We start from the raw sequence: 23,729 nt of genomic DNA on the forward strand, positions 1-23,729 counted from the left end.
GGAGGGCAGCACATTTCCCAAGCTTCCTCCTGAATATCTCATACCCCCCGCTATATGCTGGACTCACATCCAAAGTAACAGGAGAGAAAGAAGATGAGGATGAAGATGAGGAGGAAGGTCACATCTGTCTCCAGGATCCCTAAATTTGGAGGAAAGGGAAATAGTTCACTGAGTGGGTACCCTCAGCAGGTGCCAGTTCTGAGCTCTCTCAGAGATCCTGGCTCTAGTTCACCAGATATCTACTCACCGAACTCATCGGCTGAGAAGTGTCGTGTCCAGAAGGACTTGCCATTGGTGAGGACCATCTCATACTCCAGCTGCAGCCCGTCTCCCTGTGGGGAGTGTGGAGGCCTAAGGAGGGCCCTGGGCAGGGAAGGGAGTCCACAGGAAGACAAAGAGGAAAAGCACCAGGTGCCCCCCCCCACCCCGACCAGCCACTTACTCCACACTTGCTAAGCGCAATGTACCACCACCTTTCACGCACAGAGCGGAAGCTTCTACCGCTGGAGCAGCTCAGGTAACGGGTTCCCTCCTCTGACACCACCTGAGTAGGAGCCAGGGCAAGGCTGAAGCTTGTCCTCCAGGCTCCCAGGCCCTTGACCTTCAGCACCTGCCCACTCCCCCGCACCTGACAGCCTGACCAGGCATACTGTGTGGTGAGGTTGATGACCTGGTTGTTCTCTGGCCTGATCACTGACTCCTTGGCCAGGCAGTCCTAGGGAAGGCATAGACAGGGTCACTCCCTGGCCATCAAGGACCTTCTGTTCCCCTCCCCCTACACCTCCTCACAGCCCTCACCTTGTCCCCTGCTTTGTACACAGCTGGCCACTGGGATGGGTCATCAAAATAGAGAAGGATGTTCTGACAGCACTTGGCCTGCAGCCCAGAGATTTGGGAGTTTGAGGGGGTGTAGGGGGCTGGGGTAGCCCTTGCCTTGAGAGGCCAAGGGAGTCTCCAGCTTCAGCTTGGAGAGCGGTTTGGGGAGACTCACCTCAGGGTAGCGGAAGCGGAAGTCCAGTCGGCCGTAATCCGAGAGGAAACAAAATCTTGTCAGGAACACCCAGTCCTGGCAAATGGGCCCAGTCAGACCCTCTTCCAAGTCCTCTGAGAACTCTCGTGGACTTCACAGACCTTCAACTTTGCTTCCCTACCCTCAGGTCCTTGACTTCCCAAATACCACAAGGAGACCAAGTCACCTCCAAGATTCTTTCCCGATCCCTTTGCTGCGGGTCCAGGACTCCTGCCATCCTGATTCTTTTCCAAGGTGCACCCCCCCGCCCCGTGAACCTCCCCTGCCCTCAGACACTCCTTCCTCCATTTTCCAGGAACCCAGAGAAAGACCCTGGGGGGCAAGGTGCCCAGGTGAGCCACCTCTGGTCCCAGCCACCTTCCCACCCGCATTTCCCGGTTTATGCACACACACCTCCGCCCCACCGCCGTCCCAGAGACCATCCCGGGCTGGGGAATCTTCCAAACCGCCCCTCTTGGCCCTGAGCGCCAGTGTGCTGAACTCCTGCTTTCTGCGGAGCGAGGAGTGCTGTCCCTTCAGCACCACCTCGGCCTGGACCCCGCTTCCCGGCCGCTCTCCCGACCTGCCCCCTCCGCACCCAGGTCTGACCTCCACGTCCCTAATGCAACCCCCAGGTCTGGCCTCATCCCCGCGGCCCCGACCCTGGCCCGGTCCTCCATCCCCCGGCCCGGCCGGCCGCAGCTCCCAGGTCCGCCGGGAGGGTGGCAGGGGGCGGGGCGGCACCTGTCCCCGGTGGTCCCCGGGGCGGCGGGCAGCTGGGGAGGGCCCTGCGTGCTCACCTCCTTGGAGCTGAGGTTGCCCCGCACGTACTTGGCCCGGGCGCGGGGGGGCAGTGGCAGCAGCAGGAGTAGAAGCGACGGTAGCAGGCGGCGCAGCGCGGGCGTGCACCGGGGCTCCATTGCGCCCGCTCCGGCTCCGGCCCCGGCGACGGAGGCGAGAGCGCGCGGGCCAGCGCGCGCCCCCGATTAAAGGGGCCGCTGGGCGCAGCAGGCCCCGCCCTCCTCGCCCGGATGGCCCAACCTGGTCGCTACTCTCCCCACTTGAGAGGAGATGTACATTTCGCATCCTTTGTCTCCCCGCCCAGCTTCAGTCCTGTCCTCCGGGAGTCTTCCAGATACCTTTGGTTCTCACTGTCCTCAACTGAATTCAATCCCCCAAGCCAGGCCTCCTCCGGACAGCCATCCCCAAGACAGTTCACAGCCCCCAGATCTGAGCTCTCTTCTGACCTCCCCTCAGCTTAGTCCCCAAACTATTCTTTAATTACCCATCGCTCTGTCCATAGCAGCCACTCCCAGCTGTGTTCACGCCTGGGTTGCCAGCGTCACAGACTCAATGCACCCTTGTGAAGTGCCTGCAGAGGCGCAGAGGGCAAGCCACTAGTTCTGGGTCACACAACCCAGAGGCGGCAGAGCTCTCTGCCGCAACCACCAAACCACCATACCTGGCTGCCTGACCTTATGCATTACTCACCAGAGTGTGAAACGGGGTTGCTGTGAGTTGGAGAGGTGTGAGACACGCAGGAGCATGGACTCAAGCTGCTTGGGTTCAAATCTCAGCATTGCCAGGTTCCCACCGTAAACCAGCAACCAACTCATTCAGCGCAGTGAGCTCCTAGTCCAGTGCTGGAATCAACCTTGTAGTTTCTCAGTGGGCCACCAGGAGCCCTGCAAAGCCCTCAGCTTGATTTTGCTGATAAGACTCAAATCAACACTCCTGGCTTCATCCCTTACCTTCCACTGCAGAAAATTTGCTGTTCAAACCAGCATTTTTATTTATTTGTCATGGTTTTTGAGACAGGGTCTCATTATGTAGTCCAGGATGGCCTTGAACTCTGTATGAATCCCAGGCTGGTTAATCTCCTGATTTCTAAGCGCTGCTATTATAGAAGTGTGCCACAATGCTTGGCTTTATTTTTATTATGTTTAAATCTTGTTTATTTACTTTGAAATAAGAACTTGCTGTTTGGCCCAGACTGGTCTTAAACTCTTGGGCTCAACTGATCCTCCTGCCTCACTCCTGGAGTGCTGGGATTACAGGGAGTGTGCCACCACTCCTGGCTTTAAAATGGTATTTTGAACTGGAAGTGGTGGCGCATGTCTGTAATCCTAGCACTTGGGAGGCTGAGGCAGGAAGATGGTTGTGAGTTTGAGGCTATTCTGGGCTACATGAGTTCAAGGCCAGCCTGAACTGCATAGTGAGACCTTGTCTCAAAAAAAAAAAAAAAAAAAGGAAACAAATAAAATAAAATAAAATAAAATGGTATTTTAAAGCCAGGTGTCAAGGCACACTGCCTGTAATCCCAGCACCCAGGAGGCTGAGGCCAGACGACCAAAATTTCAATCCCAGCCTGAACAATTTAGCAAGACCTGTCTCAAAAATGAACAGTGGTTGAGCATGGTGGCACACAACACTTGGGAGGGTAAGGCAGAAGGACTGCCACAAGTTTGAGGCCAGCCTGGGCTCCATAATGAGTTCAAAACCAGCCTGAACTGCATTGTAAAACTCTGTCTCAAAAAAAGTAATTTTTTAATGGGAAAAAATAATTTTTTAAAAAGCAAAACTTTGTTTTTTAACAGCAGACAATTGATCTTGGTAACAAAAATGATGGATGCATAAAAACAGAATGTAGTATTCTAAAGCTACTTAAATATTAAAAAAATAGGCAACTGATTAAAGTATTTAAATACTGTGAGTGGGAGCAAAAGTTTGTGGGCCAGATTCAGCCCTGATCTGCTACTAGTACCCTGATCATGTCACTTACCCTGTTCTCTGTGATCCCAGACAAGGAGCTCCTCAAGGGGAGGCCAAATGTGACTGACTAGATTCCAGCGTGATCTAACGATATAGGAGCTAAATAAAAATGGTCACGCCCTTCTTACCCCTCCCACTTCTGCCCTCCAGGCCTTCCTATGTTCTCTTTGCTGTAAACGTTCTTTCCCACCAAGTTTCTACCAATCTTCAAAAATACAGGGCCTGTGTCAGCTCTTCTACAAAGTCATATCTTGTTTCTTAGACTTCCTAGCTCCTGCACCTCTCTCCAGATGTAGCTAGGAGCTGGGATTCCCCCACCACTGGATTGGGTGTCTCCTGGGAGCCCTGGGCTCACTCATTCTGGGCCCCTGGATGGCTAGAGCTCAGGGTCAGACACCTCATTGGCCAAACTAGGTGTATGTGTTGGACTGACTGAGGCCCCAAGTTTCAGCATCCCAGTGGCCCCTCTGGCTTCAGGAAGGTAACAAGTAACAGTGCCTTCTCCTTCATTTTGGTCCTAGAACTCAAAGCAAATGAAAGCTACTCTCCTGGATCAGCCACTCACTAAAACTCAAGAGGACCAAGAAGAAGGAACTTTATTGAGGTGACTGGGTATGAGGATACCCTGCCCCAGACTTAGTCTCAGCCCCCTTAGTACAGTCTCATGGGTGGAAAGGACCAGGCTTCTGGACTGCTCTGAGCTACTACCCAGGAGAGACTGGGCAGTGGGGCAGAGGAGTTGGGGCTCCAGTCCAGGCCAGAAGTTTGGGGCAGCAAAGGTGATGGCTGAGGCAGGGGCTGAGGCGGGCCGACACACCAATGATGGGGAGGCGGTGGTGTGCCTACAAGCCAGATGCTTTTTAGTAGGTCAAAGGCTGTTGGGGGACCCCAAGCTGCCCCAGAAGGTGAAGGCAACAAAGACAAGGAGGGTGGCCAAGGACCTCTCGGTGGTGGCAGGCTCATCCTGAGTGCAGTGGGAGTGCTGGACATACAAGGCATGGCAAAGCTGTCCTTTGTCCTCTGTTGCCTCCTCTGTCTCCCTTCTCTTGGGGCCTGTTCAGGCCTGTTGATCCAGGAGGGTGTCATTCTTTGTCTCTCAGTAACCTCAGGTTTGGTTCCTGGCACAAAGGAAAAAAGCACGGGAGACAGGTGGGCTACAGCAGAGAATGGAAAGGGGATAGCGGGGCAGGAGGCGGGCTCACCTGGCAAGGGCAACTGGCAGCCTTGGAGCACCAGGGCAATATCAGGCACACAGCCATGGAGGGCCTGTAAGGTTCCCACGATGGCATCCCTGGCTTCCTGCACCAGGTTCCTCCTGGGGAAGGCCTGTGGCAAAATCAGCTGGCATTGTAGCTCCTCTAGAAGTTGCCCCAAGCCACAGAGTTCTGGAGAATTAGGTGGGCCTGGGCCTGAGCCCCCAGGCACCTGGTTCTCCTTGCCCCTTGACTGTGGGGCTGGCTCTTGAATCCTAGGTGGGCTGGAGGAAGGCTTAGTGGGGAGAAAGGGAGTGCTTGGCTCCAGGGACCCACTGTCAAGCAGCCGGGCCACATCCAGGGATTTCACCTCATGGTTGAAAAGACCCCGGTGCTCCCGGCTCAGCCGGCCCTGGGTTATCACCACAAGCTTGGAGGCAGCAGGGACCACGGGATCCTGGAGGGCAACAGCGGGATCCTGACTGGACATAGGAGGATCTTGATAGGCCAATGGCCGGCGGCTGCCCACCAGGGCTTCGTTCCGCTCCCTCCTGGTCTTCCGGCGACGCACGCGGCCAGCTTTCTCAGGCTGCTGGAAAGGCTGACGGGCTGGGGGCTCCCGGGGGTCCATGTTGTCCTGGAAGAAGAAGGGACAGTGGTCATCAGATGGAGATAAACGAAGTAGCAAAATGAAAATGACAAGAGATGGTTGAGGTGAGGTGGGAACACAATTTTTAACAATACTTATTTATGTATTTATTTATTTTCTTTTTTCTTCCGGTACCGGGAATCGAACTCATGACCTCGCGCTTGCCAAGCAGGCGCTGTGCCACTGAGCTAAATCCCCAGCCCCTATTACATATTTATTTTAGTGGTTGTAATGGTGAAAGCTGAACCAGAGAACTGGAAACAGGAAAGTGGGCAAATAGTCAAAAAAAAAAAAAAAAAAGACGGAGGATGGGAAAGGAATCGTGAGATTCAACTGATCTAGGGGAACAGAGTGGGATTTTAGACAGAGGAGAAATCCAGGAGTAGAGACGGTACAGGAAGATACAGAAAGAGAAGAGAGGCGGTAGACAAAGAGCAGCAAGAAAACGTGCGCGCCTCAGAAGACTGCGAGGACAGAAATGAAGACGGAAGGGCGACTACGGGCAGGCACGGGACTGCTCAGGAGCGGGGGCCCACAGGCGCAGGCGGGCGGGGGCAGTTGAGGTCCGGCAGCGGGGCTGAATGAAAGGGGAGAGGTACGGTTGGTGGAGGGAGGGTGCCTGAGCCCCCTGGGTCCCGGGGAACCCGCCGCACTCACTTACTCCACGTGGGTGTGGAAAGCAATGGCTTCTCTTCTGCGACGACGCTAGCCTCGAAGCTGCTCAGCGCTCTTCCAGGAGTCAGGCGTGCCACACGCATGCGCACGACACGCAGGCGCGTGCCCCTGCCACGCCCTTTGACTTCCACGTTCTGAACTGAGGCGCGAGGCCCCCGGGGTGCCGGTTATAGCTCTATCTCCCCCAGCCTCTTGACCTTGGCACCACCTGTCCACCAATTGGCTGTGAAGTCCCCCTAGGCCCGCCCCCTTCCTGAATGCTGATTGGTTTAAAAAAACTATTCGCGCAGTGTCCCGACGATAAATGGCTAGACGTTGAGCGAAGTACCATGCAGACTTGCTTGTCTCCGAGGGTGGACTTCATCCCTGGAAAATCGTTGTTACTTTAGTGTTGACTTCAGCGGAGCCGTGTGATCTTGGAAAAGTTAGTTAATTGTTCAGGGCTTCCCCATTTCTTGATCTGTAAAGTGGGATTAGTAATAGTCTGTCCCTCATATGGTTACTAAAAGGATGGAATGAACCTGCACAACTGTCTTGAAACAGTGCCTGATGAATGAGTGAATGCTTGGAAGCTTTGTTTCTCACTTAAACTTTGCTTCACAAACTACCTCTGCCTCTCCAATTTACCTATCTACACTTACCCCCTCAGACTTTAACATCAAGTTATAAACCGGTTGTGGTGGCGCACGCCTGTAATCCCAGCAACTCAGGAGGCTGAGGCGGGAGAATCTTTGCAAGTTCGAGCCCAGCCTGGGCTACAGAGTGAGCCACGGCCAGCCTGAACTGCATAGCGAGACCCTGTCTCAGAAAGACCAAAAAAAAAAAAAAAAAAAAAAAAAAAAAAAAAAGTTCAAACTGGGAAATTTAGAGAGACCCTGTGTCCAAAAATTTTTTTCTAATTTATTTTTTGAGGGCCTCACTATGTAGTTCAAGTTGGCCTTGGACTCACTAGTTATCTCACGCTGGCCTCAAACTCACAGCAATCCTCCTGTCTCAGCCTCCTGAGAGCTAGGATTACAGGCATGCAACACAACACCCAGTCAAAAAAAATTTTTTTTAAAAAGGGGGGAGCCTGGGAATGTAGCTCAGTGGCAGAAGATCATAGGTTTGATCCCCAGTAACACACACACACACACACACACACACACACAGACTCCTAAAAGCCATGCTAAGGTATTCTCCATGTTCTAATATGTAATAATATAACCAGTGCATCTTTTCTTTCTGCTAGCCCATCTTCATTCTCTCTCTCATTCTCTCTCTCTCTCTCTCTCTGTCTCTGTCTCTCTCTCTCTCTCTCTCTCTCCTCTTTTTTGAGACAGGGTCTTGCTATGCAGTTCAGACTAGCCTTGAGCTCACTTTATAGCCCAAGTTGGTCTCGAACTTGCAACGATCCTCCTGCCTCAGCCTCGAAAATGCTTGGATTACAGGTGTGCACCACCACACGTGGCTTCATTATCTCTCAAATCCCACTCAGAGAGTACTAGAATACCCTGGCTCTCAAAGTCCTTCTATTTCTCCTTTCCAACAGGTTCCCTGTACCTTTCTCAATCACAAGTTTGACCTCTCATCTCTGTCTGGATCTGTCTCCCATGACACATGGATAAGGCCAGGATCCTACTCATTCATTTAATATTCATTTGGCAAATACTGTACTTGTGGAGCAGCCACTATGTGCCTGGGCCAGTTCCAGGGCAGTGGATTGAGACAGAACACAAATACAATAACTAAGATTCATCTCTATGGCTCAGGACCAATCTCTCCAGAAGGAGTAAATAGAGAGGAAGGTCAGACCTGAAGGTGGACTTACAAGAAAATGACCAGGACTTTTAGAGGCAAATGAGACCTTCACCTTCTCCTTTAGAACGGAGATCAGAGACTACATTGAAGTCTGAGATTAATTTGAGGCCAAGTGGAAGAGGTGCTACCCTAGGTGGCCTAGGTTGGTAATGTGGGTTTCAGAACCTCGACACCCAGTTGAAGTTGCTGGTTGGTCCTTGGGTTTAGAGAGGGGAGCAGAGGCCACAGATCCGCAAGATGATCTGCGGGAGGGGTGCCAGGCTACCTAGACCTGGGCCCTGGAGACATCTCCAATTTCCTTTCTCTTTCTTCAACTCTTTCTACTTTCCATGCAGGCCCTGTGGTATCGTGAATGGACAAATACGTAGTTTAGATTTTATGCTATTTAAGAAAAAAGAAGAAGAAAAAGAAGAAAAGACCCTGAGCTAGGCATGATGGCATAGACCGCCAGTCTGGGAGGCTAAGGCAGGAGGATCACAAGTTTGAGCCCCGCCTAGGCAACTTAGCGAGACCCTGTCTCAAATAAAAATAAAAAGGGATGGGGATGTCACTCTGAAAAAAGGCCATGGGTTCATTCCCCAGTACCGCAAAAATAACAAAAAAGCTAGTGTTTTGAGGAGAGGAAGCCCAAAAACAGACAGGTTCCCTAAAAACACTGGCGCCACCTTAGAGTATCTCCTTAAAAACAGGTCGCTAATTTTTACATTTTGCCATCTTCCTTTTCTGTCCCTCATATTAACAGAAAATGGGAGAGTCCCAACACGCACCAGGTGCGTACGAGCCACCCCTCAAGGGATCCAAGAATGAACTCGCCCACTAGCTCCCTTCACCCCCACCACCACGTGTATGGGGCACACCCTCCCACAATAGGGGTCCCTTCCGCACTTTTCTCTCCCTACCGCAAATAGTTTCTTCCTCCGAAGAACAGCACTAGATTTTCCCTACCCACTGTCGGCTTTTCAGGTGGATGGGTCCTCCCCGTGACGCCACTGGGTGGTTTGTCCCTCCTCCCCCGCCACGGGTGCTGAATGGTCTCGCCTGCCCCGTCTACAGTCCAGGGTGCGCTAGCCGCCGCGGCCGGAGCGCCTGAGGCCTGGGCGGGAAGCGCCGGACTAGCCCACTGCGCGACCGCTTTGGCCGAAGAGAGGGCTCTCAACAATTCCGCCTCTCTCCTAAGCGAAGGTTTCTGCCCCTGGAGAGGAGGGGGTGCCCTTGATCGGCCTGCGCCCTTAGGGAGAGTGGGCGCGCCGGGACGGTCCATTGTTGTCCGGAGGGGTAGGAGTGGGCGTGGCGGAGCCTGCACTCCAGGACGGACCTCGCTAACTGCTTCGCAGGAGCTGCAGCTCCAAGATGAGCGAAGAGAATCCAGCCAGCAAGCCTACGCCGGTGCAGGACGTGCAGGGCGACGGGCGATGGATGTCCCTGGTAGGCGATCACACCCACGGTACTCAAGAGGTCGGCTACCGGAGGGTGGGGGTGGGGATGTCAAGAGATCCGTGATTGTCCCCGCCTGGCTGGGCAGCTGAGGGCAGTTGGGGTCTTGCTGCCTGAGAAAGCAAGACAGTAGGGGGCACGGAGCGTGCGTGCCATTAACTGTCACACACACCCTTCGTGCGTCCCCGTAGCATCATCGATTTGTGGCGGACAGCAAAGACAAGGAACCCGAAGTCGTCTTCATTGGGGACTCCTTGGTCCAACTAATGCACCAGTGCGAGGTGAGACCTATCCCCTTCTGCTGCACCAGTTCTATGCTCTGAGTGACGCGGCCCAGAACCCAGGCCAGACTAGGTGTGGGGTACTTGAAATGGCTTGCGGCGGCTGAGCACCAAGAATCTCTGTAAGTGCAACATTCTACTGATAAGGAAGTGTGTGCCCAGAGTTTGTCAGACTTAAAATGAAGCTTTCTGGCAAGAAGATTGCCTAGGGTGAGGCCCTTTATTGTTTGCTCAGAGTACAGCCCTGTTGGGTTTATACAAAGCGAAGGTCGCCTGTAATGGTGCTGTACAAAGGGGGCCCAATCATATTGTCTTTCCACTAAGCGACGTTCAACCAGAAAGACTGTTCTCAAAATAAAATTCAGCCGGGCCGGGGATATAGCTCAGTGGCACAGTGCCTGCCTGGCAAGTGCAAGCGAGGTCCTGAGTTCGATTCCTGGTACCAAAAAAAATAAAGTTCAGCTATAATGCTGTTGGCTGTGTGCGTGGCTCAAGCAGACTGATTTCCATAAAATGAGCCTTGCTTGTAGTTATGCGACTATAATAGGTTACCATTAAGAGGTTACCTGGTGCTGGGGTTTGTTCAAGCTGAGATTTAACCAGACTGCTTCTATAAAGCAAGGCTTTCTCATAGTGGCATTTGATTAAAGCCTGGACAGGGGGTGGCCGTCCATGCTGAGGATGCCCCTGTGCCCACGCTTCTTGCCCACAGATCTGGCGAGAGCTCTTCTCTCCTTTGCACGCACTTAACTTTGGCATTGGTGGCGACAGCACACAGCACGTACTGTGGCGGCTGGAGAACGGGGAGCTAGAACACATCCGGCCCAAGGTGAGAGGGACTTGAGTGGGGATTAAAGCAGCTTCTGCTTGCCACCTCACTGCTGTGTTATGTCCCTCTTTCCACAGATTGTGGTGGTCTGGGTGGGCACCAACAACCACGGGCACACAGCAGAGCAGGTGACCGGTGGCATCAAGGCCATTGTGCAGCTGGTGAACCAGCGGCAGCCACAAGCTCGGGTCGTGGTGCTGGTGAGAGACTGGGAGGGTGGGAAGGGAAGAAGGGCAGTGATCGGGGACCTCCTAGATGTAACCCAGTTGACACAGTTCTTGGCAATTTGGCACAGCGCAATGGCTTTCAAGCACAATCTCGTGTGGTTCCTTGCTACACCTGTAAAAGTAGCTGTGCTTAGGGGCCAGTTAGCCCTTTTGCCCAAGGGACTGCTTAAGATTCTGGAGGTGGTAAACCCTCACCACCCCACCCAAAAAAACCACTCTATATAGGCAAAAGTTGTCAGGCATTTGTAGAGTGTGTTTAGGCGGGGACATTTCCTCCTTTGCATGGGGCATGGCCATGATGTCGACATTTTTATGAGTGAGCAGGGAAAGTATCACTGGCTGGCCCTCCGTTCTTGCCGATTGGACATTGGGACACAGTATCAGGAACTACCCTTCTGCCTTCCCCGCTTTTCCCTTCCGGGTGTATTTACAGCTGGGGACTTTATGGTGAGGATTGGACAGTTTGGCACAGAGAAGAGTAGCCAGATCCTGGTAGGAAGGACATCTTAAGACTCTTCATGTTGCTCCTCAGGGCCTGCTTCCAAGGGGCCAGCACCCCAACCCACTTCGGGAGAAGAACCAACAGGTGAACGAGCTGGTACGGGCAGCGCTGGCAGGCCACCCACGGGCCCACTTCTTAGATGCTGACCCTGGCTTTGTGCACTCTGATGGCACCATAAGCCATCATGACATGTATGATTATCTTCACCTGAGCCGCCTAGGCTACACACCTGTCTGCCGGGCCTTGCACTCACTGCTTCTGCGTCTGCTGGCCCAAGACCAGGGCCAGAGTGTCCCTCTGCCAGAGCCCACACCCTAAGCATACTGCCTTCCCACATTAAATTCTCCTTCCTCAGTCTTCCGTTTCCTGCTTTATGGCCAAGCCTATCTGGGTACCACCACCAGATCCCCACCCTGATACAGGACCTTTCAGGGTCTTTCTGCTTCTTCCCAACAGGCATCACTAGTCCGTGAAGGCACTTTGGTTCTTGGATACAGGTGAATTTCCACTATCACAATAGTGTCCTTTGGGCAGATGCTACCAGTCAAGAAACACCGGGTGAAACCAGTTTGCCAGCATTACCTTGTTAGGATCAAGGTCAAGCAAGAATTCTGGGGACATACTCAAAAGCACACAGAGCTGTTTTTCCAGTCTGCTCTTCACATTATCCTGGCTGGAACTCGCCTTAGCCTAGATGCCATTTGCTGTTGAGGCTTCTAGACCCTTCCTCCCCCATTAGTAGTCTCTGTGCATTGGATCCTGTTGTCTCAGGAGGGCACTATATCCAGAGGCTGAGTGGGAGGGGCCGAACCCCCGAGAGGCTGCAGTGCTGACTCAAGCCACCTGGGGGCAGTAGGGGCCACTCAGGATGGCCTAGTATTCTGGGTAGACTGGCTTTTAAGTGCTGCCTCTGGGCTAGGACCTCTTGGGACCTCTAGAGTAAAACTGATTCCAGGATAGATAAAGGTGAGCTACCTTTCCCAAACCACCGGGTTGCCTCCGGCCTTCCCCAAGCTCGAACATGTTGAATGGGTAAGAGCAGCATGAGTACTGTGGCTCCATAAGCACAGGGCTCCCACACTGGAGGCTGCCGGTGGTGCTGGAATCGCACCTCCACTCTGCGGAGTGTACTGCTCCACAGCCACCTGGTCTGGGGACAGGACTGGTACAACACCCCTCCCACTTCAGAACAAGCAGCCACACAGATGTGTTAAACAGCTTTAATCGCGGTCATTGCTGCTTCTCGGCACAGTAAGAAATATTGCACATGATCAACATGTTTTGTTCTGGGGATGGGGCGAGGGCAGGGGAATTACCTTCTTAGAAAGTACAACCCAAGTTGGGAGGGCAGAGGGGTAGGGAGAAAACCCTCCCTATGCCTGTGGCAAAAGTGCAGGAGCCCCACCCCCAAACTAACCTGAGTCCAGCCCCTCTGGGGAAAAACGGGGTGCATGAACTCCCCCCAACTCCACAGGCACCTCCCTGTGGCCCAAGGCCCACACTACCTTCCAGCTTGCAGCCCTCACATGAGCCATTTTGCATAAAGTACAAGTGAAAAGCTCTGAAGGTCCCACTCCAGGTTATAAACAGGGGCTCAGTGGAGGGAGACTGTGCCCTTGCTTCTCCTCAGCTGCCCCCCAGCACAGGGAGGGAACTGGGGGTGGGAGTATATACAAGAGGAGCAGGCCTCATTCCGCCCCCAGCTGGAAAGGACGAAATGGCTTTATTGGGGAGGAGGTAACCACCCTGCTGCCTCCACTTCCTGCCACCTACATACTGTCCATGTCCTGAGGGGGGGTACTGTGGGTCCTGGGATCTTCTCAAAAGGGCCCCTCACCTGCTTGTGGCAGCTGTGGAAGGGCCCGAGGGTGGAGAAGAAGGCTGGGGCGCTCCCTCCCAGCCAGGCTGTCCAGGCCCTGGCTCTGGAGGTGGAGGCAGTGGTGGGGCAGCCGGGGCTGTGCCAGAGTCCGAGCTGGGTAAGGTGGGGTCAGGGCCTCCAGCAGGGCTGGGTGTGGGAGCAGGAGTAGCAGCAGTGCCAGCTGGGGGCGGTCCGGGGAGGGGGGGCTCAGCTCCAGGGGGCTGCTCCGTGGGAGTGGCTGCCTGCATGATCTTCTGGCGCACCTCTCGGATCTTCAATTGCAGACACACCTTAGATGGGAAGATGTCTGCATAGCGGGCCTGAAAGGCTGCTGTGGCCTGGGCTGAAGACAGAAAAATTGTGGAGAGGGCAGGATGAGATATGTGGGCAAGTCCCACCCAAGTGACCTCCAGGAGTCTAAGACACGCTCACCTGATGGGAAGAAGCCGTGGTCCTGGAAGAGCTGCATGACCAGGGCACGACGCTGGTCCAGGGTACGCCGCAGGGAGGAATATGGCACCTTCTCATATTCCAGCTCTCCTAACACATCCTCAGCCTCTGTCCCTGCGGGAAAAGGGAGCAGGGTTAAGTCTACAACAGCATGGGCGATCCCATGCCTACAATCCCAGCGCTTGAGAGGCTGACACAGGAGGATTGCCCAGAGTTTCAGGCCAGTCTAGGAAACATACTGAGTTCGAGGCCAGCCTGAATTACATAGCAAAACCCTGTCTCAAGGAGGAAATAGAGACTACAACAGCAGCCCAAACCTCCTTGCCATCATCTAAGTACTTAGGTCCTCTCAATTCTGTTTCACAGAGTAAGGGGACCAGTAATATCGCATGGCAACTCAGCTACCTGATGAACTCCAGGACTCACCCGACTTGCTATTCTTCTTTGCAACACCACTTTGCATTGTTCCCACACTGCACCCCCCCAAAGCCCCTCCCCTTGGGTCCCTACAGTGCCCGCACCTGTGCGGTCAAAGGTGAAGATGTCCCCTTCACACTTGGCACTCTTGGGGGTGTTCGGCTCTGAGCTGCAGCTAGAGCGTCTCCTCATCTTGCGCTTGGGTGAGGTAGGGTCCTCTGGTGCTGAGTCCAGGTCTGGCCAAACAGAAGCAGGCTCAATAGAGGTAGCCCAACGCTGTTCCCCCACCCACCCAGGAGCCAGTACTCGCCTACCCGTGGAGTTCTTCCTCTTTTTGCGGTAAGAGCCCAGGATGGCCCGAGGCGAGGTGGCCAGGGATTGCAGGGTGGGTGATGGCAGCACTTCCTCTGGCCGAAACTCAGGCAGCTCGGCAAAGCGTTCTTCGAAGTCCACCTCTGACAGGACCCTGCTGGAGGGCCGACAGGGTACCTCTGCCTCAGCCTGCAGCCGCCCCCTCTCCCAACGGCCCCACACCCTTTGCGAAGGCCCCCAGCCCCTGCTCACTTGTCCACAGAGTCAAAGGTCTTCTTCAAGGGTGGGGGCCGCACCTTCACCTTCTTGCCGGTACCAGCAGCCTCCTTGCGCTCAGGTGTGTCCCCGGCCGCCCGCCCACTGCTGCCCTCGTTGCTGCTGCTGCTGCTGCTACCACCTGGGGCTGCAGCTGGAGCTGGGGCTGGACTAGGAGGAGTGGGAGGCTCCCCACGGCTCTCCAGGCCCATCCCAGGGACGCGCCAGTCTGAGGATGAGCTGGGGAATTTGCTGGCCTGGGGTAGGGACAAGCAGGGAGAAAAAAAACTGGGCTGACCCACTGGTGCAACAACCAGGAACAGATGCATTCTGGACAACTCAATGTACAGACACTTAGAGAAGACCCAGTCTCATGGCCTCAGGAAGGCCAGAAATTGGACCCCAGGTGGAAGGAATACAACAGACACGCGGGACACACATGCAGGCACGGATGTAAGAGGAGCAAGACAGAAAAACAGTGGGACAGTGGGCTGCAGACAGCTGAGCACCCAGGGGAGCCCCAAGACCCGCTGGACACTCACCATGGTGTCAGGGCCCTTGGTACCAGGGCGTTCCTCTGCAGGCAAGGGTGGTGGGGGACTGCTCCGGGCTGTCGGAGGCCAGGTCTCTGGGGGTGGAGGAGGGGCTGGCGGTGTAGGCTGTCCCTCAAGCTCAGTATCTGGGGCAGTTGGCTCTCGGGCTGGACCAGGCTCCAGAGGCTGCCGGGGTATAGGCCCAGGCCGCCCGGTGGCACCTGACTCAAAGGAGCCTACAGGAATGCTGGCGATGGCTGCCTTCACTTTTTGGGGGGCCTTTGGGCTGGGCCGCTGGGCCTTGGGGGCCACTAGGCTGTAGGTCATGGAGCCTGCTGGTGGGGAGAAGAACATTCATTGAATCAGGCCAAATGGAGATCATTCCCCACGTCCTCCAACTCACCCTTCCTTGGACTGGTCTGATTACTCACCTGTGGCACTAGGGAAAGGGCTGGTGGGGGCTGGGGTGGCAGTGGCAGGGACCGATGGGCCCTTGGGCAGAATAGTAGTGGCGGTAGGTGGGGTGGTGCTGGTGGCCACAGTATACACCAGGCTTGGGGGCGCCTGGGATGGCTGGGCCACTGGTGCTGAGGAGGAGGGTACAGGGCTGCCAGGGTAAAATGCCGTTATGACGGGACCTCCTGGGGCTGTGCAGGCAGGAGGCAACTGGGGGCTGGGCACAGGTGACACGCCCACCTGGCCCGGAGCCAGCAGTGGGGCTTGGCCTGCTAAGAAACAGAAAAGGAGAGGCAGGGTGCTGAGTTAGCACTTGGCCTGTCTTGGCCTCACTCTAAGTCCCCAGTGCTCCCTGCCAAGCTGCCCCTCACCTGAGAGCAGAGGCTGCACAAAGGCTGGTCCACTGGGCCCTAGTGAAGTGAAGCCTAGAGCTACAGAGCTTGTGGGCCCATAGGAGGTAACTGTTCCAGCCTGGCTAGATGCAGGGCTGGTGCCCAGGGGCAGTGTGTGCCCACCTGCCGACTGCACGTAGGTGATTCTGTCACAGAGGAAAAACAGGAAGGATGAAGTGAGCTGACCCACCCTGTCCTGCCCTCCCTCCCCTCCACTCTGGGAAGTGTTCAACTGTGCTCACCTGGTGGAGGAGGGCAATAGGACCTTCTGAGGCTGTGAGGTGGGTCCAGGGAGGGTGGCTGGGCTCAAGGGCGGCACCAGGCCGCTGGGTGTGCTCACAGGCACAGGAGTCAGCTGGATGATCTGTGGGTAAAAGCACCCACAGGATGGGGTGAGCTGTGACCCTAAAGCAAAAGGACTGAGACCTAAGAGGGGAGCTATGCAAAAGCCTCCCAGAATTTGGGATTAAGACATGACATGACAGGGCTGGGGATATAGCTCAATGGCAAAGTGCCTGCCTGGCAAGTGCAAGGTCCTGAGTTCGATTCCCAGTTCAAAAAAAAAAAGACATAACAAGAGGTGAGAACAGAGAGAAAGAACAAGGTATAGACACTGGGGACTTAAAACTGCAAAGTACACAGATGTCGTGAAAGATGCCAAGACAGAGCTTTGAGGAAGAGAAAGAAAAGTGACTGGAGGAAAAAGACACGGAAACAGTACAAGACAGGAAACATGTAGAGAAGAAAATGAAAAGTGAGGCCAAAGCCAATAAATATGCCCTTACCTTGCTGGGTGGCTGGGCACCATTCTGCACAGGTACTGAGAATGGCGGGCTCACCAGGGGCAGTGGCTGGCCGGCCCCTCCGCTCCGTACTGACATGCTAGGGGTAGCCAGGGGCACTAGTACCTTCCCAGGTAGCAGCTGGGCAGAGCCACCTGGGGGTGGGGCCTGCACAGGAGAAACTGACTGCGCTGAAAGTGAAAGAGGCAAGAAAAGAAAGTTACAATGAAGCCAAACAAGCCTACTGCCCCAGTCCTTGTGCTGCCCAGCCCATGCCTCACCTTTAGGGGGTGGGGCAGAGGGTACAGACTGCAAGATGGGGATGCCAGGAGTGGGTGCAGTGGCAGCCAGGACCTTGCCGTTGGTGGAGGTGCCCGGCGGGAGGGTGAAACGGATGCTGGTGGTGGGTGCAGGGCCGCTGGGAGCCACTGCCTTGGTCCCAGGGGCTGCTGCTGGGGCAGGTGCCACTTGAAGCTGCTGGGGCAGCGTGGGCAGGATGTACTGCACCTGGGTGATTCCCCCAGCCTTGCCCAGGGCACCTGATTGCAGGATGCCCAGGGGTACTGGCCCATTCGGGCCACTTCCAGAACCTGCTCCTGAGCCTGCAGTGGTCCCACTGCTAGGGGCCCCTTGAGCAATGAACTGAACAGCAGGGGGTGCAGGGGCCCCATAGCCCGGGGTGCCCACCAGCAGGTTGGTGACAGTGGCAGGTGCCTTCCCCACAGTGCCCAACAGGGGCCCAGCCACCAAGTGTGGGGCTGGTGAGGTGGCTGCTGACTTCTTGTCCGAATATACTAAGCTGACACCCAGCGGGGAGCCACCAGGTACCCGAGACCCAGTGCCCATTTCAGTCCTGGCACCTGCTGTGTCATTTGGAGATGCCTCGGCCCTGCCAGAGGTAGGAAAGGGCTTAGAGGCAATGGGCACAGGGGTGCTGCTGACAGGCCGCACTACATTGGTGACCATGGTGGCAGCAGGGCGGGACAGAGGGGCTGCTGGGGCCCCATAGGCTAGTGATGGGGCTGGGGCCGAGGGTACTCGGGCCCCACTGCCCTCCCGCTCCTCCTTGTTTGGAGGCAGGACTAGCGTCTGCAGGATGTTTCCTCCCCCACTGGGAGGTGCTGAAATGACTGAGGGACCTGGTGGTTCCAAGCCCCCAACACTTTCAGGTCTCTTGCGCCGGAAGGTGGCAGGATCCGTTGGAAGAAATCGAGTGACCTTGGAAGGTGTTGCTGGGCCTCCAGCCCCAGGGAGTGGAGGCCGAAGTGGGCCTGCTGCACTGCCCTGACCAGACTCCTGGGCTTTGAAGGTTCCAGAGCCCAGTGAGAAGGAAGTGGCTACTGAGGTTGAGGCAGCAAGCGAGGATGAAGAGGAGGAGGAAGAAGACGGGGTGGGGCCATAGCCTTTGCCAAAGGCTGCAGCTGCAGGTGGATCTGGGGGCCCTGGAGGCTCAGGGTCCAGTGTTGGACGGCAGTGAGTGAAGGAAGAACGGATCACAGGTGAGAACACCTTACGGCCAAAGCCCTGGGTGGAAGGAAGAGACACCCAAATCAGGGAAGTATAAGCACCTTGACACCCCCAGCACCCCTAACAACCAAAAGCCTCAATTCATCCAGCTATGATCCAACTCACCACAACCCAAGCAATTTTCCCTCTCCAGATTATATAATCTCTTCCCAGGTCAAACACACAGGAACAGACATTCTCCCCTCCTAGGTTTATGATGGGACAGCATAAACCTGGGCAAACCTCACCTTGTTGCCCTCTGGGTCCTCCCCAGAGCTGTCTCCACTCTCACTATCAGTCACCCGTTCCTTGCACTTCAGGTCAATATCAGTGGTACCAAAGCCATCATCAGCTGAGGGAACACAAGGAGCATTGTGGGAAAGAAGCTGAGCACAGTACTACCCAGGAGGGAACAGCCTGGAACCTGGGCTCTGGTCTCAGCTCTGTTCCATGCAAGCAGTGTCATTCAAGGGGCTTGTACTGAGCACAACACAGGAGTCTAAGAAAACATGGGTAACAGCATCCAACACTGTGCTAACAGTGCTCATGTTCTGCGTAAGGCCTCGGAGACCCCTGGAAGGCAGGGCTGAGTCTATTCAAAGGACCAGAACTGACAGCATGCAGTCATAATCAAACACGGACAAAGATAAAAAGAATGATCCTAGCAGTCTGGGTTCTCCCCATCCTCCATGGCTTAGCCTGCTGGTTCCCAGCAGGATTCTGGGCTCTGCACTACTCACCGATAACATCATCATCCCCTTCTTCCTCACAGATGACCATGCGTTCCTCATCACTGGTCATGTCCTCACTGGCTGCGCGCTGGGAGCGAGAGGCTCGGGAGGGCAGCAGTGGGGGCCGTGTACTGGCTGCCAAGGTGCCTCCTTCACTGGGGGGTGCGAAGGGGCCTGAAGGGCCATACTGGGTAGAAGGCTTTGGGCCAGAGTACGACGTGGGGCCAGACACCATCTGCAGGACAGGTGGCAGGGAAAGTTCAGCCAGATCTGCCACCTCAGGCAAGCCCTCCCTGCCCTACCCGCCCCTGGTCGCCTGCACCCCGAACCTGAGTCAGTTCTTGTAGTGCCTGGCTGTCTACTTCCCCACCATCCAGGCTGTGTACCCCACTGTGGGAAAAGGCTCGGGGCCGGGCTGAGCCAGGTCCCCCAACTGCATGCAGCCGTTCTGCTCCACAGGAGCCACTCCCCGGAGCCTTGGTGTCTGAGCTCAAGAGCGTCTGGGCTGCAACGGACAGGAGCTCAGAGGACACTGTAAAGCAGAGGAAGAATAGCTGTCACAGGATCGTGAATCCTCTTACCAGCACCTGGACTGGCCAAACCACTCACAAATATTTGTAGTTACTGGGCAGAAGCAGGCATAGAACTCCTGAGCCACCTAGTTGGGGGAAAACATCACCAACCAGCCCAGAATCTCCCTCCGGCTGGTTCTTGCCCTCTGGGGCTGCAGGAAACAAGCCCAATCCCTGTGAAACTGACCTTCTGAGAGTGAGCACAAGCCTGGAAATTAGCCCTTGTGGTGTTGTCTAGTATACCATTGGCCTGTTTCAGCCTTAGCTGTCTCATCTCAGAGAGACAGTAACATACCCATGCTCAGAGATGGAGACCCGTATCACAAGATCAAACCAAAAGAACACCAGAACACTGCCAGGGACCTCAGACACTCATGTAGTAGAAGCAACCCATCAGGGCATTGTGAGCTACAGCGGTTCCAACCATGGTCTTGGGAACCAATCAAAATGGGGTTGACATTCTGGCTATGCTACTTACTAGACTGACTCTAAGCAAGAGATTTTGCCTCTCTGAATCTGTTTCCTCACCTGAAAGTAGGTGTGGTTTTGAGCATGGGTAAACACACGCTCCACCATGGTGCCTTGCATGTATAGCTGCTCAATAAATGCATGTTTTTGTCTGCGTGTCTTATCTGCCTGTATCTCCCTGGCTTCTTCGCATAAAGCAACTGCCAGTTCCTTTATGGTTAAGCATCCTCAAGTAAAAGCAAGAAAACAAGTGCTAGGGCAGGGGGTGAGCAAGCAAAGGGGTAGCTGGCAGCTCTCAGGGAGAGAGGTGGCAGGATGGGAGAGCCAAGGGGCTGACTAACCCCCAGGGGCGGCGGCAGTGCCCGTCTCCGACATGCTCCGCTCCCGCGTCTCCTTGTGCCCTCCTGCCAGCCCCAGGCTTGTGGGCTTGGCCTCTGAGCTGGACTTCTTTCGGTCCTTGTTGCACCACTTCCAATCTGGGTGGGCCTTGAAGTGGGCCTCCTTCACCTGGCAGGAGAGGGCAGGGCGACCCTTCACTCACCCACCCCACCCGAGGAAATGAAGAGGGGTCAGAAGAGGAGAGATTACCTGAAAGGCCAGGTCATGGTACTTCTGCTTTTCTTTGGGGCCCAGGGCGTACCACCACTCGCCCAGGATCTTGCTGACGGTCCGGTTGTCCTGGTTGGGATGACGCTGGTGGACCAGGGCCCGGTGCCGCTTACTGAATATCATGAAAGCATTCATGGGCCGCCGGATATGGTCCTTCTCCCGCTGCAGTAAACACAGCCCCGAGCAGGAGTTAGGATTAGCCTTAGGTGGCCACAGTGAGAACAGGGGACTGGTGAAGAGGCAGCACCTTATTGGGGCTACGTCCATCTTTCTCAGAAGAAGAATCTCTTTCCTTAGGCAGGGCACTGAGTGACTGGGTCCGACGTTTTCCAGGTGGCAGAGGCAACTGGATCTCAGGAGACATGATGGAAAGGAAGCTGTGGGGGTGAGAGGCAACAGGAATAGTGAGGACCACGACCCTGGCCACCCGCTTTCCCTCCCAACCTGTCCTAGGCCTTAGAGCACTCACGCGTCATCGTGGTCACTCTCTGTCTCACTATCCAGCCGGGGTTCTCCTGGAGGCCCAGGGGCCTCTTCCTCAGTGGTAGGAGGAGGACCTTTACCAGGTTCCACCACTCCCAAAGTATGTGGGGGTCCTGGCCCTGGGCTCTCAGGGCAGGTGGCTCCAGGGGGTCGCCCAGGGTCAGCAGTGCCTGTCCCTCCTTGGGGCTGCTCATGAGCAACAGCTGCCGACTCAGCAGGTTCTGGGGGCAGAGAAGTGCATCAGAGGGCTCCTGGGCCACGGACCCCTCCAGCCTCTGTGCCTGCCCACAGCCCACCACCTCACCTCTGCTCTGGCTGGAGGCCACTGGGTGGCTGGCAGGTTGTTGGGCCTCACTTGGCTGCACAGAGGGGTCTGGCTGGCTGGGTGCCAGGAAGGGGACTAAGGAATGCCAGGGGAACACAGCCACAGAGCGAGGTTCCACATTTGTCCACACTGTGGGAAGGAGCCAAGTGAGCCAGGTGAGCATACAGGAGAGTGTGGCCCTGGCCCCGAACTCAAATTCTTCCCCACCCTGGACAAGGTAGTTCCACCCTTTCCTCACACCCCCTTTGCTCCACCCCAGAGCCTCTTGGGTTAGTCCACAGATATCATTCAAGAAAAACTCTCCCTGAAAGGTCTCCACATTTATAATAATTTAAAAAAACACATGCAACCTCCACTACCCAACCCTGCTACCAGGAACCAGGCCAAAGGCATGACTAGAGCTCCTGCCACAAACCAGGTCACATTCAGCTGCCATTCCACACTCCTGGCCCTTCAAGACTTCACCAGGTTGGGGACCCCCAATCCCCAGTCACATCACATTCCTAGCACCCATGTTACCATCTGACACAGTTCCTCACCTGGGCCTCACACTCCCTTTCCTGATGCCAATGGGCCTGTCTCTCCTCCCTCCACTTCTCCATCTATTTCCCAGGGCTCCCCTGGTGTGTGAGGTCCTCCTTGCCTTTCCCTGCTGGCAGACCTGCCCTTTCTGGGTGGAGACCACATGACACCAATGGCTCTCCCCCTCTGCCCCACAAAGAATCCACTGCTCATAAAGAGGCTCCCAGCTTCCCTCCTAAAACCCTGAGCTCGTCCTCAGCCCTGTGTCCAGCCTCCCTGCCTAGAAAGAGGCAAGGGTGTGGTAAACTCCTAGAAGAAAAGGCACAGACAATGGGGCAAAGGAAAGAACTGCTACAAGTCTCTGCCCAGGGAAGGCAAAAGTGGCAGGTGTTTCCTTGAGGCTGTGCAGAGGAAAACATTTTCCTCATTGGGGGCCATCCCGGAGCCGACCTTCGGCTACCAAAGCTGAAAGATAGGAGGGCAACTCTTGGACTGGGACCCACACCGCTGCTGGACCTCTGGGGCGGGCCTAGCCTGGGAGTGGGCTTCCCCTGTCACTGCCCAGCTCACCAGGGGAAGTGGAACCAGCAGAGCAGAGGCCCCTGCTTGGGGGAACACAAATGACAATGGGGGAAGGAGGGAAACGCCCTAGCACTGGTCTCCATCATCCCAGGCCTCCCCTTGATCCAGATCAACATGACCTGAGATGACCCTCACACCCCCCAATGCCTTCAGAAGCCTAAGCTAGGTGAGCTCTGGGTACGCAACTGGCCTCAAGACCTGATTCTGAGGAAGGAAAAGTAATCCTCAAGCAAATTGGACCGGGATCAGGATGAACCGCTCTGGAGGGCACTGAAGACTTTGTAACAATCCTGTCCTTCACCCCCGGAGGCACAAAGCAATCCCTGCAGGGCCCTACAACACCGTAAGAGCCCCCAGGGACGGGGACCTGTTCCTCTCTCACAAAGATCTTTCCATTAGGGCCCCCTTGCGTTCTGAGAAGTGGGGAACAAGGGCCCGGCAGAGATGGAGCCAGTCCTTTACTCCTGCCCCTCCCTAGTGTACCACCTCGCAGGTGTCTGGCTCTCTCCCTCTCACCCATGCACACTACACACACTCCAGCCCACCGGCTGTTGTGAGCAACAGTGCCTCACTCACTTCCTGAGCCCTGTTCTTAGCCCTCTACTCAGTCAGAGCCCCTCCCTTTCTCAATTCCACACCTTCCACCGCCAGGTCTCAGACTGCATCCATCCTACCCTATGCTCCAAAACCAGTTTACCTACACTCCTCGACTCCAATACAACGGACCTGCTCCGCCCCGTCCCTGAAACACCACACCTGTCCCTCCAAACTCCCCGCTCCCACTGCTCCGCTACACTCCCACCTGCCAGCCGGGCTCTGTAACTTTCCCCTTTACTCTGCCTCTACCGTTCTCTTACTACAGCCCCATCATCGTTACACCGCGCTTAGCACCCCGACATCCTGACCCCGGAGTCCCAGGGCGCTACTGACCGAACATGCCGAGGCCACGGGAGGCCGCGCCGGACGCGGGCATCAGGGGCCTGTGGGCCGAATACATGGTCCGGCGCGGAGGGGGGCCGGTAGGGGCTCGCACCTCCTCAGCGGCCGATGCCGCTCCGCCCGCAGCGAGCTCCTCGGCCGTTGCTGCTTGGGCCCCGGGGGAGCC

The 23,729-nt window shown here is 55.6% G+C and overlaps 4 protein-coding genes across 12 annotated transcripts in view; 1 reads left to right on the plus strand and 3 right to left on the minus strand.

Moving 5' to 3' along the window:
* Tmem145 (transmembrane protein 145) overlaps positions 1-1,977 on the minus strand; it is a 10,266-nt gene extending 8,289 nt beyond the window's left edge. For both annotated transcript variants that reach the window (XM_013508683.1, XM_005412364.2), the window contains exons 1-7: positions 1,810-1,977; positions 992-1,066; positions 799-876; positions 629-715; positions 443-544; positions 248-332; positions 68-139 (exon numbers count right to left, since the gene is read on the minus strand). In XM_013508683.1, the coding sequence (XP_013364137.1) occupies positions 68-139; positions 248-332; positions 443-544; positions 629-715; positions 799-876; positions 992-1,066; positions 1,810-1,929 (619 nt within the window). In that variant the 5' untranslated portion in view covers positions 1,930-1,977. The remainder of the gene's footprint in view (positions 1-67; positions 140-247; positions 333-442; positions 545-628; positions 716-798; positions 877-991; positions 1,067-1,809) is intronic.
* A 2,382-nt stretch (positions 1,978-4,359) lies between these two features.
* Positions 4,360-9,131, minus strand: Prr19 (proline rich 19). Of its 6 annotated transcripts, XM_005412372.2 has the most exons (4): positions 8,998-9,085; positions 6,285-6,758; positions 4,984-5,611; positions 4,360-4,899 (listed from the first exon to the last, which is right to left on the minus strand). In XM_005412372.2, the coding sequence occupies exons 3-4, from the start codon at positions 5,603-5,605 to the stop codon at positions 4,433-4,435; spliced, it is 1,089 nt and encodes a 362-aa protein (XP_005412429.1). In that variant the 5' UTR covers positions 5,606-5,611; positions 6,285-6,758; positions 8,998-9,085; the 3' UTR covers positions 4,360-4,432. The 6 variants fall into 6 exon arrangements, with proteins under 6 accessions (XP_005412429.1, XP_005412427.1, XP_005412425.1 ...); XM_005412370.2 differs by having other exon boundaries at positions 4,360-5,611; positions 6,285-6,664; positions 9,044-9,131; XM_005412368.2 differs by having other exon boundaries at positions 4,360-5,611; positions 9,044-9,131.
* Positions 8,952-11,728, plus strand: Pafah1b3 (platelet-activating factor acetylhydrolase 1b, catalytic subunit 3 (29kDa)). 2 transcript variants are annotated; one of them, XM_005412366.2, is made up of 7 exons: positions 8,952-9,061; positions 9,152-9,280; positions 9,433-9,523; positions 9,724-9,813; positions 10,526-10,642; positions 10,720-10,842; positions 11,402-11,728. In XM_005412366.2, the coding sequence occupies exons 3-7, from the start codon at positions 9,449-9,451 to the stop codon at positions 11,687-11,689; spliced, it is 693 nt and encodes a 230-aa protein (XP_005412423.1). In that variant the 5' UTR covers positions 8,952-9,061; positions 9,152-9,280; positions 9,433-9,448; the 3' UTR covers positions 11,690-11,728. The 2 variants fall into 2 exon arrangements, with proteins under 2 accessions (XP_005412423.1, XP_013364141.1); XM_013508687.1 differs by lacking the exon at positions 8,952-9,061 and having other exon boundaries at positions 9,140-9,280.
* Positions 11,729-12,575: 847 nt separating this feature from the next.
* Cic (capicua transcriptional repressor) overlaps positions 12,576-23,729 on the minus strand; it is a 28,039-nt gene continuing 16,885 nt past the window's right edge. The window contains exons 3-21 of one of the 2 annotated variants that reach the window (XM_013508684.1): positions 21,500-21,649; positions 21,182-21,416; positions 20,960-21,089; positions 20,692-20,874; positions 20,445-20,610; positions 19,393-19,595; positions 19,073-19,298; positions 18,581-18,684; positions 17,108-18,350; positions 16,830-17,017; positions 16,287-16,408; positions 16,024-16,190; positions 15,628-15,924; positions 15,206-15,531; positions 14,661-14,920; positions 14,411-14,565; positions 14,201-14,332; positions 13,662-13,793; positions 12,576-13,572 (exon numbers count right to left, since the gene is read on the minus strand). In XM_013508684.1, the coding sequence (XP_013364138.1) occupies positions 13,205-13,572; positions 13,662-13,793; positions 14,201-14,332; positions 14,411-14,565; positions 14,661-14,920; positions 15,206-15,531; positions 15,628-15,924; positions 16,024-16,190; positions 16,287-16,408; positions 16,830-17,017; positions 17,108-18,350; positions 18,581-18,684; positions 19,073-19,298; positions 19,393-19,595; positions 20,445-20,610; positions 20,692-20,874; positions 20,960-21,089; positions 21,182-21,416; positions 21,500-21,649 (4,787 nt within the window). In that variant the 3' untranslated portion in view covers positions 12,576-13,204. The remainder of the gene's footprint in view (positions 13,573-13,661; positions 13,794-14,200; positions 14,333-14,410; positions 14,566-14,660; positions 14,921-15,205; positions 15,532-15,627; positions 15,925-16,023; positions 16,191-16,286; positions 16,409-16,829; positions 17,018-17,107; positions 18,351-18,580; positions 18,685-19,072; positions 19,299-19,392; positions 19,596-20,444; positions 20,611-20,691; positions 20,875-20,959; positions 21,090-21,181; positions 21,417-21,499; positions 21,650-23,729) is intronic. The other variant, XM_013508685.1, reaches the window with a different exon arrangement.

This window comes from Chinchilla lanigera, unplaced genomic scaffold, assembly GCF_000276665.1.
Source record: "Chinchilla lanigera isolate Chin_1 unplaced genomic scaffold, ChiLan1.0 scaffold00154, whole genome shotgun sequence".
Taxonomy (NCBI): domain Eukaryota; kingdom Metazoa; phylum Chordata; class Mammalia; order Rodentia; family Chinchillidae; genus Chinchilla; species Chinchilla lanigera.

Excerpts from the sequence above, each read along its gene's own strand:
- Pafah1b3 (XM_005412366.2), top strand. The coding sequence starts at position 9,449 with ATGAGCGAAGAGAATCCAGCCAGCAAGCCTACGCCGGTGCAGGACGTG. Across the intron at positions 9,524-9,723 it reads ACGGGCGATGGATGTCCCTG|CATCATCGATTTGTGGCGGA; the intron begins GTAGGCGATCAC and ends GCGTCCCCGTAG. Across the intron at positions 9,814-10,525 it reads AACTAATGCACCAGTGCGAG|ATCTGGCGAGAGCTCTTCTC; the intron begins GTGAGACCTATC and ends TCTTGCCCACAG.
- Prr19 (XM_005412370.2), bottom strand. The coding sequence starts at position 5,605 with ATGGACCCCCGGGAGCCCCCAGCCCGTCAGCCTTTCCAGCAGCCTGAG.